Below are 16604 nucleotides of genomic sequence, written 5' to 3'. Positions count from 1 at the left end.
GAAAAACAAAAATTACAAATTTCATTGAATTCTGTATCATAGTTTTTGAGAAAAAGATTTTTGTAAGTAATAACATCAAAAACAGCAAAAAACGACCAAAAAGGGCAATAACTCCAACATGGGTCAACAGATTTTCACCAAAATTTGACCACAGATAGATATCATCATGCTGAATACTTTAACTCAGTCAGAATATGGCAAAACCTAACGATTTTGGAGATATATGCAAAAATCTGCTGTCTGACCCCTATGTTCTATTTTTAGTAATGGCAGCCATGTTTTTTAACCGATCAAAAATCCAAACCTTCATTTTGTACAGGATACTCTAGGGAACAGTCATTATAAGTTTCATACAAATCTATTCAATAGTTTCAGAGGAGATGTTTGAAGAAATTGTTAATGATGATGATGACAGACACCAAGTGATGGCAATAGCTCACATGGCCTATGGTCAGATTAGCTAAAAATAAAGCCATAAATCAAGTAAAACATGATCATTTTTAAAGAATAAAATAAATCATAACAATAATGCAGGCAAATATTTATTTCAATAGTAAGTATGAATAAATAAGTGCATATTACATAAATCATGGTGTATGCTACTTGTACAGAGACAATTATAAAATACTTCAACTGTAATATCAATTTTAATTGCACTGCTTTAGACTAAATTACAGTTAAAGACATAAAAGATCAGTTTATATATAGATGAAGTAGTGGATTCTTTAATTTAAACAATTCATAAACCAATACATTTTATATACGTACAGTATTTATTTTTGTTTGATAAATCTTAGCACACACACATTAAGGTGATAACTCAAACCAATCTAATTAAAACAAGACCTACTAATAGTTAGTCACTGCATGTCTTCTATAGAATCACTTAAGGTTTACCTATCATCGTAGAGTTCTTCATCAGAAGGTTTACCTATCATCGTAGAGTTCTTCATCAGAAGGTTTACCTATCATCGTAGAGTTCCTCATCAGAAGGTTTACCTGTCATTGTAGAGTTCTTCATCATAAGGTTTACCTATCATTGTATAGTTCTTCATCAGAAGGTTTACCTATCATCGTAGAGTCCTTCATCAGAAGTTATTTAAGTTAAGTTACAAAGAAAAGAGAATGTTCAAAATACCTTAAGTCAATATCTATGGCAAACACCAAAATTAAGAATTACCGGTACTAAAAATTGAATTTTCAACCAAAAAAAAAATAAATACCAAAAACAAATATGTGAATGAATTAATGAAGAACAAGAACAGACTCAAATGTTGATAACAACAAATAATATATACATACAAACATTTCCAAATAAAAAATAAGTTTAAGTTTTAACCAATCTTAAAATAATGTAGATAAAACAATGAATGATTGCAAAACAATAAAGCAGATTGTTGATTTAATTTTTTTAAAGATTAATGAATACAAAAAAAAAGAAAAAACCCAACATCTATAATTAATATTACCTGAATCAGTTCAGCTGACATTAACAACAAAAAACTCAACTTTACATACAAATCTCTAACAAAATAAAAAAAACCAGCTGCACTAAAGCACAAGATACATCTGTCTCACCTGTTTTTTTTTTGTTTTGGCATTCAGTGCTGCATAAGAGAGAAACAAACAGAAAAATTAAAGGAAGCTTCTATCAAGACAAACATTCTAAATATAAAACATAGATTCTTCAATGAAAAAGTTTTGAGGTACCATATATGTATATAATGTAGACAGACGGCGGTATACTTTCATACATATGTCAAAATACTGGTTTATAAAAATACAAAATCTTACAATGGAATGTGACCCCAATAAGATATATAAAAATGGTCAAGGTAAATTGGTAACATAATTTCAATATATAAATAGAAGCAGCATACATATTTTGTGCACCATTAACTTACTCTTATCAAATCAAATTGTTTTATGCATTTAATTGAAAGTAGGTCCAAAATACATAATCTCTATTTAATATCTAATAATACTGATAACAATTATGTCAAGAAAAATCAAATGATCCTGAACACTATTACCATCATTGTAAGTTGAAAAGAATAAATTTTCATTTGTCCAATGCTTTGGCTAGTATGCATTGATAAATAGTGTCAATAAAAATAATCTCATTGCAGAACTACAGTAACAATGTTGGGTTTAGGACATTCAATATAATATTGTTTGTTCTAAACCTCCAAACCCCTAAAACTCATTTAAAGCATTCAGTTTGTTTTTATCTATTTGTGAATTTAAAAAGGGCCCATCTATCTTATCATAATTCTGACCTATGAATTGGGTAAGGATCTGTGATTTGGGCAAAATAAACAACATTTTTATAAGTAGCCAAATGCCAATTATATTCTTTTCTTAAGACAAGTATTCAGCAATATGATTCTTCTCTCCAGGAGTCATTGAGCAGCATACTGGTGGGAATACAGTTTTAAAGGACTAGGTCTACATAGAGTACTTCAAACACGACTAAGTTGTTCCAGTAACCATTCCTCAGTAAGTTCATCAGTACTCCTAATATCGTATGTCTGTAACAAACACAATAAGAAAATAAGTAACATTGACAGCTTTTGATCAATTAAATAAACATGAAAATATAAAGGTATGGACTTGGTCCATTCATTGTAAATCAGGTTGATTTTAAATTAGAGACAAGTCATTTTCACTCTCAACAAAAAGAAAGAGAAAACTTGTTTTACTTTTAATGGTCAAGTTGTTTTTTCCAATTATGAAAGAGATGGATGTTTTCATCTTATAATAGATTTGTACATACCAGTATGTAATACAATAAGTAATTAATATATGAACCTGGAAGAGAAATATTGACCTCCTTCTTATCCTGATATCTCTTAACAAAGTCACACAAATTACACACAGTTTGCATCAATAGTCAGTAGTTTATAAATTTTAAATCAAATTAAATTAAAGATTTGGATGTCACCTGGATTTTGATGGTTGCAAATTAAGGTTGCTGGCCAATGTCATCATCATGGAACATCAAATGTCTCCTACTTTACCCGACTTACACTTACACACTTGCACCTGAGATAAATAATCCAGATTCACCCACTTTAATGCCATCTAAATTGAGGGTTGATTTTAATCCCGGACTGCCCCAGTTTAAGACATTCTTAGTAAAATTTAAGGTTAAAAAAGAACCAGGTACAGGTGCTGTGGACTGTTTCATAACCTTGGTCAGTTAACAATTAATTTGAGACATATGTTACCTGTAAGAGGATGAAGTTGAATATTTAGATATTTAAAAAATACCGCCATTTACTGTAACAGTTTTACATCAACTAGGATTTGTTTCTCTTCATAATTTAACAACACTTCAAGATGTGTGCTTTTTGTTTTTGTTTAAGTTAAGCAACCAGTGAAGATCCTTATTCTGTATTACTAGTTAAATTCCTGTACGATTGAAATTGGCTCTCTCAGTGCTTCTAAGGTCATAAGTTAGATTTGTATTGAATTCCATTATGAAATTCATCCACTATAAATACTAATTACTCTGGTAGAAAGTCACATGTTCAAAATCCTAATAAGATAGTGTTGCTGACTGCTGACCTGTTTAACCTATAGGGATTTTCTTAAGGCTTGTTATTAGCAACATTTCATATACTTATATAAAAAGTTACAACTTAAATCTTATAAGGATTTTTGTAGAGCTTCATATATTTCCATGATTGGCCTGACTCTCTTATTATTCATGGCAGCAACTTTTGTTTTGAATTTCATCTAAATTTGTTCAGAAATGAAGGCCTGAGGTTCCTACACAACAAATTTTGAAGAAATGTTTTATTTCCAAAGGAGATAACTCTCAGAATAATAGCTGAGAAATTCAAAATCTGCTTATTCAATACATTTTGAAGACATTTCAATTTCTAAGGGAGTTAACCCTAATAACATTAGTAGGTCACCATTGACTGAATTTATGATAACAACCTCTGGTATAAATTGTATCCAAATCCATTGAGAAATGTTAGCATAAGCGGGGCTACAAGGTGTGACAGACACACAGACAGATTAATGTGCAGATGCCTAGCATATCTAAGTGCCCCATAGTGTTACAGTACGGAACCAAATAAGGGCAAAACCTTCACTATTGGTCTTTCAATGGTAAAAATTTCTTCAGAAATTGAAGTTAAATTTCTACAACATTAAGAGAATGTTGCTGACCTTGGATGCTTTTAGTAACTATCTTTTACTATTTTCAAGATAGAAGTCAATAAAATATTTAGCAGGGAGCAGCTTAATACCACTGCAGAGGTCAAACCCTGAAGAGTTAATACAAGTATGGTCACAATATTTAAGCCTGATACAGCTCTGAATTTGGATTGTGATTTTTGACAAAGCATAAGATCTTGACTAGAATATAAGTGGTCAAAGAAATTAAAAACTTGCAGGTAGATTTATACATGATTATGGGACAGACAAACAGATAAATGGACATTCCTATACATTCCACCACATTTTTTTAAGAGGATATAATGTACGTCTTCACTGACATAGTGAACCCTCTCTTAATACAACAGCTGTAATAATAACACATTTTGATAAAACTTCTCTGGGGAAGCTGTCTATGGTAGCATACAGGAACCCCCCATTATCAATTTGCAAAACTTATGAAAATTAATGTGTGTAAATGCATTCGTTATAATGTGTTTATCAAGGATTCTTTGTGAACCCCCCTCAGGTGAATCCCTAGATCTGCCTCTGTTCAGTTAATGGAAATGATGAGCACAAAGTGACAACATTAGCTCACAGTGGCCTTTAGTTCATTTGAGTTAAAAACAAACAATAACATATTATTAAATTAGAGGAAATTGCAAAATTTGCATATTTATAGAGATATAGTATTCAATTATTTGAGACTACTCAGGTAATTTGTTATCTTACTTTTGTAAGTCCAGTCTGCTGTATAAGGGCATGTAAGGAGCCTGAGTACATCATTTGTTGTTCTGGTTTACACCCTGAAATATTTGGAACACTTCTGTATAATGAATTAAAAATGTATCAGATACTTCTAGATATATTACAGCTATAAATAAACTAGAGTCTCCTGTGGGAATTGAATCTTTCATCTGGATGTTTTTACAATATTAAAAATGCAGCAGCAAAGAAAGTTTCAGTGATTTTGAAAAGGTTCATATGGAAACAACTGGATAAGTTCCTTGACTAATGTTTGGGTACATAAAAATAAAGAAAAGTTTTTAAATAATCTTCCAAGTATAACTGGAATGATATTTACATTGCAGTATAAAGACAAATATTGCTGATTTGAAATAACAATTGACTTGGAGCATATTAATATAATAAACATTTGGCAGAGTTTTGTATTCAACCTAATTCTATGCATCTTCTGAATGTTTTTTTTCTTTTTTTTTAACTTTTACTACCAATATGTAGTAAATCCATAAATATTTTTTTCTAACTTAAGATGTACTGCATAAATTACCTTGAGGACTACTGAATACAAAACATAATGGATAAGATACTCTTCCATCATCATGCCTTCTAACATAGCTAATAACAACATAGCGAGGTTGACTTTCAGGAAGCTCTGCTTGTATTTCATCAATTGTACAATCCTAACAATAAAATGTTTCTTGAAAAAAAAAACTACTTTTTCTTTTTACACACATTTACAACAAAATATGTTATGGAAAATGTAAAAAATACATTATTCCAATCTAATTAGCATAAGTCTTTTCATGCATTTTGACTGGTTGTTTCCCTTTAACAACCTTGGTGATGACAGTTTTTACAACAGTGTGAATCCCATGTACATATCATAAATAAACATGGCTACCATAGCTTTGACAAAAGACAGAGTTGATGGTGTGAAGCAGTATTATCTGCTTTACTCCATTCACTTTTTGCATCGTATATTATTCACAGCAATAATTTTGAAAAAATATGGTTACCAGTAGACCCAGTTTACTTCAAATATTGAAATTGACAACCATGTAACTTTGTTGGTTAAATGTCACTTTTTGCAGTGTTAATTTCACTGCATTTAAGTCTACAAGAAAAAAAAACAATACACATTTTGCAGATAGTTTGAGACTCAAACACTGTTTTTCCAGAATTTATAAAAGTGTAAAATCGGACCATCCACTAACAAACATGACAGATTGTTTGATTTTAAACATCGATACATTCTGGAAAAACAGAGTTAAATCATATTATAACATGGATACATTGCAAATAGATCTTGCCGTTCTCAATAATTTCATTCTGTCTGATGTTTTGTACGTGCTTTTTTTTGCAAAATGAATTACTGGGAATCTTAGTCCTATGTACTATTCATAGCCACAACAGTTATTTTTCATTATTAATAACTGTTGGTGACAAATGCTTGTCCAAAAAAACATGCTTAGTACATCATGAAATTTATTATGTTGCATCAAGAACATCATTTAGTCAGATCTTTTGATCTCAATTTCTGCTATATAGATGACATATCCTTAAACAATCCTAGCTTGTTTCAGGGATTTTATAAATCACATCTACCCCATGAAAGAACTTGAGAACCTTGGAATAGGGTTATGTTGCTACAATATTGAAGTCATCACTACAGAAGTTTTATGGTCTTCATCATAAACTTGTGGATTGTTATGGTGTATCATCAGCATATATGATTTGGTCAATGTGTCATAGTGTTCCTTTTGCCTACCTCAGACGACCTTTTATGAGCAGCTTGGTAGATGTTTGTAGAAAAGCAGAAATGCACCTGGTCCATTCTCTTAGTTTTTAGTGGAGTCAAAGTTGCTCATTTACTTTTGTTGCTTTGTATGTATCATTTTGGTTATTTTATGTTCTTCATTGTGTGTGTCTGTTTTCCCTTTCTGGTTTTTGCCCCTGGATTACATTCTTTTGATTTCCATTAGACTCGTGGTTCCCTTGATTACTCAATTAAATTGATATAATGCAGTAATGATTATTTCTGATAAAATCAGATAAGTATTTACTATCTGTACATCTTTCATTTCAGAAAACCATATTATTTCCTGAGTCATGTTCATGCATTTAAGGTACATCAAACAACTTAACTACCAGTACCTCATACTCCTCTTCCAGTATGACACCCTTTTCTCTGTCTATTTTCACTGAAAATAAAAATCAAACAAAATGAGGGGTGGCAAATGATGTGATATACCACTAGTTCAACTCTTATAACCAATTTAATTTGAAGTGCTTTCTGAATGTAAAGAATATCTTAAAAGAGCACTAAGATATTAGTATAAGGAGGATAGCACTTAGTATTACTACAAGTCAAAATAAGCATAAATCTGCAATAATCAATGTGTATTCCCTGAATTCCCTCTACAACAAAATATGCAAAGAATATTCATAAATTATTGATCTGACATGAGTTATCTCCCCTACTCATAGTGTGTAAAAAAATCTCTCTGAAGAAAAAGTGTCAATATATGAAAACTTTCAGAATAGAAATGATTAATACAAGTTAAAAACACAAAATACTTGGGAATCAAAACTATTGTGTGCCACACAACTTTTAATTTTATATGGAATGGTACTTATAACGAGTATGTTGGAAACAACATTTTATTATTTTTTTTCAAATGATCAAAAGTACATTGTTTACTTTGATAACTTTAATAATGAATTAGGATATTGATTAACTAGAGGTTCCTAAGGGACTAAATGTCTCCTCTGGATTATCCAGATTGTCATTGGAAGAACAGAAGAAAAACCGGAAGTATTAGAGATTTCAAATTTTGTATGTATATGACGTGGGATTCATTTCAATATGATGAAAAATTCAAATAATAAAGGTGCATATTTATTTTTTAATTTTAAGAAGATTGCTAGTTTTTCTTTGTAAGCTATCTTTTTTTACTGTACTATATACAATGAAATATACATTTTTCTAGACAAATGCAGTTCAACAGTGAAATACGTACACATTAAAGCAGCAACATTTTTTTCTTTTCTAAATCTGAATTTCTTTAACTTTGCTGTAACTTCAGGATCAATATCACATACCTGAACATTTTGTGCCTAAAAATACATGAAATAAAAAGAATGCATTTCTTAAAACATCACTTTTTTGTTAATATCAACAAAAACAAGTTTAGTCAAGAACTTTTCCTTGATAAGTATACTGATACATGTTTTATTGTTATCGTTTATTTAATGCCAATCTGTTAATAAAAAAATTGATGAAAATCATCTGAGGTCTTGCTTTACTGTTTAGTATACAGTATGAATGCTTACAAAGTTCTACTATTCATGGACCTTGTATACCTGTACATATAAAAGTGATGATCCATAAGGACTTACCAATCAAGACAGTGAGATACCTGAATATGTCACTATTGTATGTTTAGCATAAGTTTTTTTTTCACATGCCTTTGAGTGGACTTGTTAGATAAGCTTTAAACCGACCTCTCTGTAAAAAAACCTGTAGTATTGTTATCCTTCTGACAAAGAATATTAAATATATATGTCATTGAGTTGATTTGCATGATAAACTTTAATCATTCATTCATTCATACATCCATCCATCCCATCCATTTATTCATTCATTACTTCTATCATACTGACGAATTTGAAAGGAAATTATGAAGAACTGAACTTTAATATATGGACAGACTATATATAACAGTATATTCTTTCACATGCTAAACTAATTGCATGAGCACCTGCACTTCACTGGTATTTAAATTGAATCAGTAGTAGTTAGTCACATGTAGGGCGGAGGAGTAACATCACTGTCTGTCAGTTAGTTATCTAAAAATTTCTATTTGTTAAATTCATTTTGGTTTATAAGTTTATGATTTAGAGAGGTAATTTATTGATTGGATTTTAGTATAATAAGACAAGAACGTCTACATAGAAGGCCTTAAACTTTGGAAATTGAATTTAACTGTGATTTGAAGATTTGCATAATTCATACTGTAAAAGTATTAAGTTTCACAATGTACTAATTTTTGCTATTTTTGCAGTGGACAGAAAAGCGTGAAAAATAGTATTTGCCAAATTGATTTTTAACACTATATGATGCATATCATTTTTTTGATACTGTGAAAATCGATACCAGCGAATATGTTCACTTGACAGAGTCTGAGAAAATTAAAACTAGTTTTATAACCATTATAACCGAGCTGTTTCGAGTTATTTAACCAAAACATGTTGGGTTTACTCTGTGATAAAAACATGCAGCCAAGGGAGAAAACTTGATATTTTTTATTAAAAAAATAAATTAATTCTTTAAAACCTGCAATAAAATGATCAATATACAAAAATATTATTCTAAATGAAGAACTTTCTTGTATTCTGAAGATGTCTTCCAATTTCACATTACAACAATGGCAGATCCAGAGTGGGTGCAGGGGGTTGGCACCCTTCCTTTGTCATTTTCGTGTGTAAAATTGACAAAAAATGATAATGTCCTAGCACCCCTTTTTTCTGAGGAACCCTGACTGGCACCCCTCCTTTTCAAAGTGTCTGGATCCACCCCTGCACAATGTCTAGAATTAAGGATAAACAAGATGTCACACTTTTTACATACTTATAAATTCATTATATGGAGTAAACATTGTCTATAAAAGTGAGCACTGAGAGTTTCATAAAGACCTCAAGACTATTTTCACAGAGGTGTGATCTTTAATCAAACATTATTTGTTTGGCTAAATAAAATGTAAAGTTTTCTCCATCCATAAAAAGAATAGCAAAGGGGGCCAAGATATTTTTCAGAAAAATATTATTCCAAATTTTGGGGAAATCTTTTTTTACTCATGATCCATTGAAAAAAAAACCAAAAGTAATGATTCTATATTTTCATTATATAAAGGAAATTTTCAAATAGAAATATTGATTTTTGTCAATGCTGAGAATTAAATGAAATATAAAAATAAAAATTTGCTGCTTGTACAAAATAGAAAAATTCTTATCAGACATCAAATCTGGCTCCACCTCTTTGGATGAAAATTCAATGCCTAAGGACAGCCACTTTTTGCTACTTCCCAGGCATGAAGTTTTTCAATGGTATACCGCTGTATCCTCTTTCCGATGTATACCTAGTTCCGATGTATTATTAATATCCCTTTTTGTACGGAACTGATTGCACATGCTTGGGTCAGAGATCAGAGGTTGCTGATACTGTTTCATGAAAACAAGAAGAATAATCAGATTGCCGGTATTCAAAGCAATTTTCAAGTTTTAAGATCAACCTACAGTACGTCCAACTTTTCCAAAACCTCTGTATGCCATATTATTTAATCCCTTTTAGAAATGTAGAAAATATGCACGAAACCAATCAATCAATATTAATTTCTATTTATTTAGTTGAAATGTATTGTATCCCATATGGCTCCCCATACTAGTTTAATCTCTGAACCGCAAATGCATGGATTTGGGGTACGACAACAATAAAGGCAGATGATTGACATTTGATTTTCAGTCACTAGTGTAATAATTAAATAAAGACATGCACATAACATAATTTACAGAAGTGGAAAGTAGAATGTCTGAATTTTATTTTTATGAATAATATTAGCATCGTCTGGTCAAATCGGTAACTCGATCGGAAGAATATTATTTTGACCAATGGAATGGGGGTACCCCAGTATATATCTCAACTGTAGAGCTCATACCTGCATACCGCTTCACAGTGATAGCTATGAGTCTAAACCACTTATTGTAATTGAGTTGGAGCTCATAAACTATTTGTATTTGAATCTGTAGTCTTGAAGTTCCACAGAAAATGCTAAATCAGGCATTATTTGAAGGGGATGTCATATTTCCACATTTTTCTTACGTGTGCTTCGCGGGGAAACGCCCCCCTAAATTAGTTTTCTTCGAAAACCAAGACTTGGGCAGCATAACAAGAAAACGAAATTATCAAAGCAAGATATATCGATAGGAATCAAACTGAAAAAATATTCCCATTTCAACTTTCTTAAGCAGTTTTGTTTTTAGTTTACCATTGTTCGCTGTCAGAGGCGGAAGTAAATAAGTCAACAAATATCGCGAAGCATGCTAAGTCGCGGATTTGAGTGGTAGACCTTGATAAAAACAAGATTGTAAAAAATAATTTCATATTAATGTAATTTTATTAAATTAAGCTTTATTCAAACTTACATAAGTTATCATTAGTATACAAAGAGATTGCTATAGGATAAAAAGCGACTTTTATCTGTATGGGATCGGAACTAGAATCCATGCCTTGATTTTGACACAGCTACACGTGGATAGTATCAAAACAAACAACATGCATGATAGTTTCTTTCTATCTTTTCTTTTCTAATCCACTTAATTCATAGGTAAGACAGAGTTGTTACTTTAGAAATCATCATTTTAATTGTTAATGGATTTAAAATTAAAAATTACCGCTTAAAATTCTTCTTAGCACTTTTGGTTATGCTTGTTGCTTCCTCAAACATGTATGTATAGTACCTGTTCGGCTGTTAAGGGCAGGATTGCTGAATGGTTATTAAGGCACTGGATTATGATGATTGGGGGTGTTTACAGTCTTGACTATCCTTACAGATCTTGCATGACGGCCCCTTACGGGGATTCTGTTAGTAATGCCAGTTAGTAGTGGAGGGTAGCGGAGCCCGGCCTTCGGGATACCTGACCGAAGAACTCAGTCAGAGTATGTCCTACTAGTGACTGGGCTGCTGTGTTCACGCTCTAGCCTACTCCCAGACCCTATGTGGGTCCGAGAATGTTTCCCCATTCTAACTGAGAGTACGTCAATGTGTAGAGTGAAGGCGCTGGACTTGGCATCACATACATAAATTTTTGTTAAAATTCGTCAAATTCAATGACATTTAAATCCAGCATCACAATGTTTGCATTGTCAAATCGGCCATGATTTTGTAACGAAGACAAATTTCGGTTGTTGACCAAAACAATGGTTTACCACTTAATTTCATGCAAAAAAAAAAAAAAGGTTATCTTTCTTACCATATAATTGTTCACTTTCAAATTCCTAAGAATTTTAAATTCTTTTAACACAGTAATTGAAAAATAAAATTATCAGTATTTTCTCAACAATCGGCACTTATCTTCAAAAATGGCAGAATTATAATGGAATTTAATTCTCACAAGGAATTACAAAATTCTTTTTGATTTGGCATATCATACGTAAATGCTGATGTTTTGGGTCACTAATTTTCCAGTTTGGAAATAGCCAAATGGTTGTATATGGCAATTTGTTAAAAAAGTTAGTAATACAGCTATACACATGCTGTGTTAAATGTTTAATCTTGCACATGGGTGCTGTTCGGGGCATTGGCCCTAAGGGTTTGAAATAATTCAGGGACCAAAACAAGCATTGGCCAAGGCCATCCTTAGTTGTCAGAGAACACAACAATATGTTCACATAACTTATATTGGTCAAATACAATATTTTTAGAGTTTAATGCAAATACAAAGAGAATATGTACAATAAACAAATTTCACAAAATTTAGTTGATTCATTGATTGATTTTTGTTTTAATGCTGTTTTACGACCAAGGCCATATATTATGGCAAGAGCATTTGGCAACAGTGGAATATAAAAAATAAATCAAACTCATCATATGCAATTATTTCACAATTATTACCAACTTTTGAAGTTTGTACTTCCCATATACCAACATAATAATATGTGTCCTTTCTTGTCTGTTTTACCAATTTTCATGTGGTATTTAGTGAAACTGGAGCCACTGCCTTAATAAATTAACACTTGCAGGTACGAGGACACAATTAATTTTGTAGTGCATTTCAACAGACCCATCTTGACATATAAAAAAAATTCCACAGCTTCAAACTCATTCAAACTTCACCAATATGGAAACATGTATAAAAGCAGATTTCTATAAGAGTGCCAGAAAAATTCACCATCATTTTTTATTTTTAGTAACTTTGCTTCGGAGACCCTGTAGACACAAAAAGTGACCACTGCCAAATGTCCTAAATTTTGACCTTCTTTCATAGGACCAAATCACAACTTCCACATAAAATTACAGAATGAAAAAAAATCCCTTGTAAATTTAATCCTTGCCCTACATTTCTGCAGTTAATACTAAGCAATAAAGTTTACGACAGCAAAGAAAAAAAATCAGGAAGAAACACACTAAAAAAAAAGGAACTATATTCGTATACAACGAAAAGTCAAGGGGAATTAATTGTGATCTTGTACCTGCAGGCAAGAGACAACAATTAATTTTCAAGTGCATTTCAATTTACACATTTTAGCAGATTAAAAAAAATTCCATGAGCGCAAACTGAATAAAACTTCTCTGGGCTATGGTACCCACAAACAGAATTTTATAGATAAATTTTAGAAAATTTTACATCATTTTCTGAAATTAATACATGTGACCTGGAGATGGAGCAAACATGACAAATGAACTGAGTTAGAAGTCATAAATTTTAACCTTCTCCCACTGAACCAAATCACAACTTGTAGTCAGAATTGATTAATAAAGAAATACAATGTAATTTTGACCTATTTTCTACCTACTACAGGCAAAACTGCAGCAAATAAGTTTCCAGTAAAAATATGAAAAAAATAAGGAAGGTACCTACTACCACATGTGTAATTATATTCATATACTTAGTATTAAAACCAAGGAGAATTATATATGGTCTTGTATCTGCAAGAAATCATTGACTTTTTGCAAAATTCAATTCAGTAGTATACAATAATACCTGTGCAACAGTATCTGTAAGAATGAAGGAAAATTTTAAAATGATGAATCATGATCAGAAAATACACAAATTTTACAATATGGGCACATAGTTTATGTTCCATTGAAGAGGAATTGACAGTTTTTTTGTCTTAGAAGTGTCAGAGGATTTAGAAGTTACAATAGAATGATGGGAAAAAGTGAGCTATCTCCCTTAGATGATGAAATACAATGCAATGAATGTCATATAATTTATACTTCGAATTACTGACACTTAATCAATGCTTCTCCCACTGCTTGATTTTTACAGAGAAAAACACTTAATACAGCATATTATACCTTTTACTGCATCTACATTGTATGATATGAAATCCATCTTAGAATTTTAATTACCGTTTATCATTGTAACGTAATGTACAGGTTGACTCTCAAAGTTATACCTGTGCCACTGAGGTCAAACCTTGTTGACAGGTCAGCGACATACTATTTGTCAAGTTAATTCTTTAACCATGTCAATTAACTGGATATCTAAATTTTACTACCTAGTACAACACAGGTAGGCTTTCCTGCCACACTTTCCCACCTCAAGAATCTTCATATCATGAACGACTTGACACAACTAGCTCATACATGTATAGCTAACCAAAGCTAAGGTTTTTTTTTGGTTGAATGTCAAATGTAAAGGGAGACCATGATTTGACTAAAAAAATTATACTGTCACTGCAGAGGATTGAACCCAGGACCGTTTGGTGACAGGCTAGTCAGGCATTGACAAACCAATTTGGCTAAAGAATTTATCCTTTATATGATGTTCGCACTACCTACTACAACACAGTTAGGACACCTTGCCATACTAATTAGCAAATCACAGATATAGTTTAATCAGTTTAGATTTAAATATTATAATTATTATTGTAGTTACATGATATTTTAGTTGTTTTATATAAATATATATATTTCAGAAGGTTGAGATGGACAACATTCATAGTACTGTCCTTCATCAGATGGAAGAGTTAAGTCTATTAGATGTTGAGAAAGCTGTCCTTAGCCAAACTCAGTACATTAATGAAGGTGTTCTGAATAACACAGAAAGTAATGTATTGACAGAACATATAACAATTCTTTGTAATCTTTTAGACTCGAGGAAGGATCCTTTCTTAGAGACTACTTATCAGGTCATTATTGAACAGATCTGTATTCCTTTACTGAAGAATATCCATTTGTCATTTGATAGGAGGAGAAAGAATATAAAAGAACTTGGGCAAATCAATAAGTTAGTTTCCAGTAGTGTACAGGAAGGTTGTGAAACAAGTTTCTTGCCACTTTTAATTCTTTGCAACACATCTTTAAAGGCTCATGTCAAGCTAAGATCTTGTACTTTGGACAGCCAAGCTGTGGAAGGAATATTGGATTTACCTGTTTGTCTTGAAGTTCTGTTAAATTTGACACAAAGAAAAACTAAGACTTCATGTAGTATAATTGACTTTAAATCATTTACATCTCACTTCAATGAAGTTTTCGGAAGTTTGTTGACTATCCTGAGCCAATCTCAAGACCAAATAATATGCAATCTTGCTTTAAGATGTATTATGAATTTTCTTCAAATTAAAGAAGAAGGGCATTTGATACATGTATGGAAACTAATAGAAAACATGTGGAAGGATAAAGGTGATGCTGATATACTGAATGTCTACCTGTGTGGGCTTTCAAATATTCTGTTTCCTGTTGATAACAGTTGTGGCATTGATGTACGTCAGGAAGCAGTGTTTTGGCAGATCATTCAAGCTGGCCTTACCTCTGCAAATTCACTGGCCAGAAAGCAGTCATTATATCTTATCAAAAGAAATGTTGATATTTGTGAGAAACAGAAATTAGATGTAAATATTAGTTTTGATTGTGTACCCTTGTTTTGGTGGTCTGCTGACAAAGGAAAAACTTTTTTGAAAGTCTGGGAGGACTTGATTCTCCTCCTGGAAACTTTAGAGGAAAAACAGGTACTTATTACAAATTAAACATTGTAGATGAAGGGTGGACACGTAATTTGAATTTTAGAGTAACCCGAAAATATTGTAGAAACAATGTTTACTTGAAGTGTGGAACAGTTATCATTGGCTTTTCATATCCTTTCTCATCCTTTGCTCATTGGCTTTTCATATCCTTTCTCATCCTTTGCTCATTGGCTTTTCATGTCCTTTCTCATCCTTTGCTCATTGGCTTTTCATGTCCTTTCTCATCCTTTGCTCATTGGCTTTTCATGTCCTTTCTCATCCTTTGCTCATTGGCTTTTCATGTCCTTTCTCATCCTTTGCTCATTGGCTTTTCATGTCCTTTCTCATCCTTTACTCATTGGCTTTTCATGTCCTTTCTCATCCTTTACTCATTGGCTTTTCATATCCTTTCTCATCCTTTGCTCATTGGCTTTTGTTTCTTTGTGTGTGTTATTTTGATTATTTTCATGTTCTTTGTTGTGTGTCTGTTTTTTCTGGTCTTTATCCTTGGATTATATTTTTTTATCTATGCTTAAATCTTAGTTCCCCTTCTGAACAAGTGGGTTTTATCGGAATTATCTTGCCTAATGAATTATGTCTCCATTTTCTCAGCTGCTATCTATCAGATTGATTTTTAATTTTGTATGTTGCTTCATTGTGGCTAGTAATTTTGGTTTCTGTCTGGTGTTAACTTCTTGTTAAAGGAAACTTGGAATTTTTCAGTACATAAAAATGATAGTAAAAATTTCTGTGGGAAAACTTTAGCTCCCCACTATAAGAATTCAAAGTTTAGATCACTTAACTTAGTTGTACATTATAAACCATTTTGGTTGGTGTCCAATGTCAACTTTCAGTTAAGTTTAGTGTGGATAAACATTGCAAGACAAAGCTTGCAACTTCAACTTAGTGTTTAACTCTCCCCTACAAAGTTACTGTAAATGTTTAATATCTTTGGGTAATTGAA

At 31.7% G+C, this 16604-nt stretch overlaps 2 protein-coding genes across 3 annotated transcripts in view; one reads left to right on the top strand and one right to left on the bottom strand.

Moving 5' to 3' along the window:
* Positions 1-529: 529 nt before the first annotated feature.
* LOC148623655 (glia maturation factor gamma-like) lies at positions 530-11031 on the bottom strand. Of its 2 annotated transcripts, none has more exons than XM_088565638.1 (6): positions 10959-11031; positions 7935-8031; positions 7069-7115; positions 5462-5594; positions 4903-4976; positions 530-2531 (listed from the first exon to the last, which is right to left on the bottom strand). In XM_088565638.1, exons 1-6 carry the CDS (start codon positions 10959-10961, stop codon positions 2463-2465), a joined length of 423 nt encoding a protein of 140 aa, XP_088421764.1. In that variant the 5' UTR covers positions 10962-11031; the 3' UTR covers positions 530-2462. The 2 variants fall into 2 exon arrangements, with proteins under 2 accessions (XP_088421764.1, XP_088421763.1); XM_088565637.1 differs by having other exon boundaries at positions 10629-11015.
* A 150-nt stretch (positions 11032-11181) lies between these two features.
* The window catches only part of LOC148623654 (tRNA (guanosine(18)-2'-O)-methyltransferase TARBP1-like), a 50044-nt gene continuing 44621 nt past the window's right edge, over positions 11182-16604 (top strand). Inside the window, exons 1-2 of the mRNA XM_088565626.1 lie at positions 11182-11297; positions 14615-15646. Coding sequence (XP_088421752.1) covers positions 14624-15646 — 1023 coding nt within the window. The 5' untranslated portion in view covers positions 11182-11297; positions 14615-14623. The remainder of the gene's footprint in view (positions 11298-14614; positions 15647-16604) is intronic.

The sequence above is a fragment of the Perna viridis genome, chromosome 2, assembly GCF_037379345.1.
Source record: "Perna viridis isolate PV_CMFRI_1.1 ecotype Kerala chromosome 2, ASM3737934v1, whole genome shotgun sequence".
Taxonomy (NCBI): Eukaryota; Metazoa; Mollusca; class Bivalvia; order Mytilida; family Mytilidae; genus Perna; species Perna viridis.
The sequence above is the reverse complement of the archived record's forward strand: the minus strand, read 5'-3'. Positions and strand labels throughout refer to the sequence as shown.

Bases quoted from the DNA above. Each gene is read 5' to 3' on its own strand.
- LOC148623655 (XM_088565637.1), bottom strand. The intron at 4,977-5,461 runs GTAATTTATGCA...CAAATATTTCAG, and splicing joins TGTATTCAGTAGTCCTCAAG to GGTGTAAACCAGAACAACAA. The intron at 2,532-4,902 runs GTAAGATAACAA...TGTTTGTTACAG, and splicing joins AGCAGACTGGACTTACAAAA to ACATACGATATTAGGAGTAC.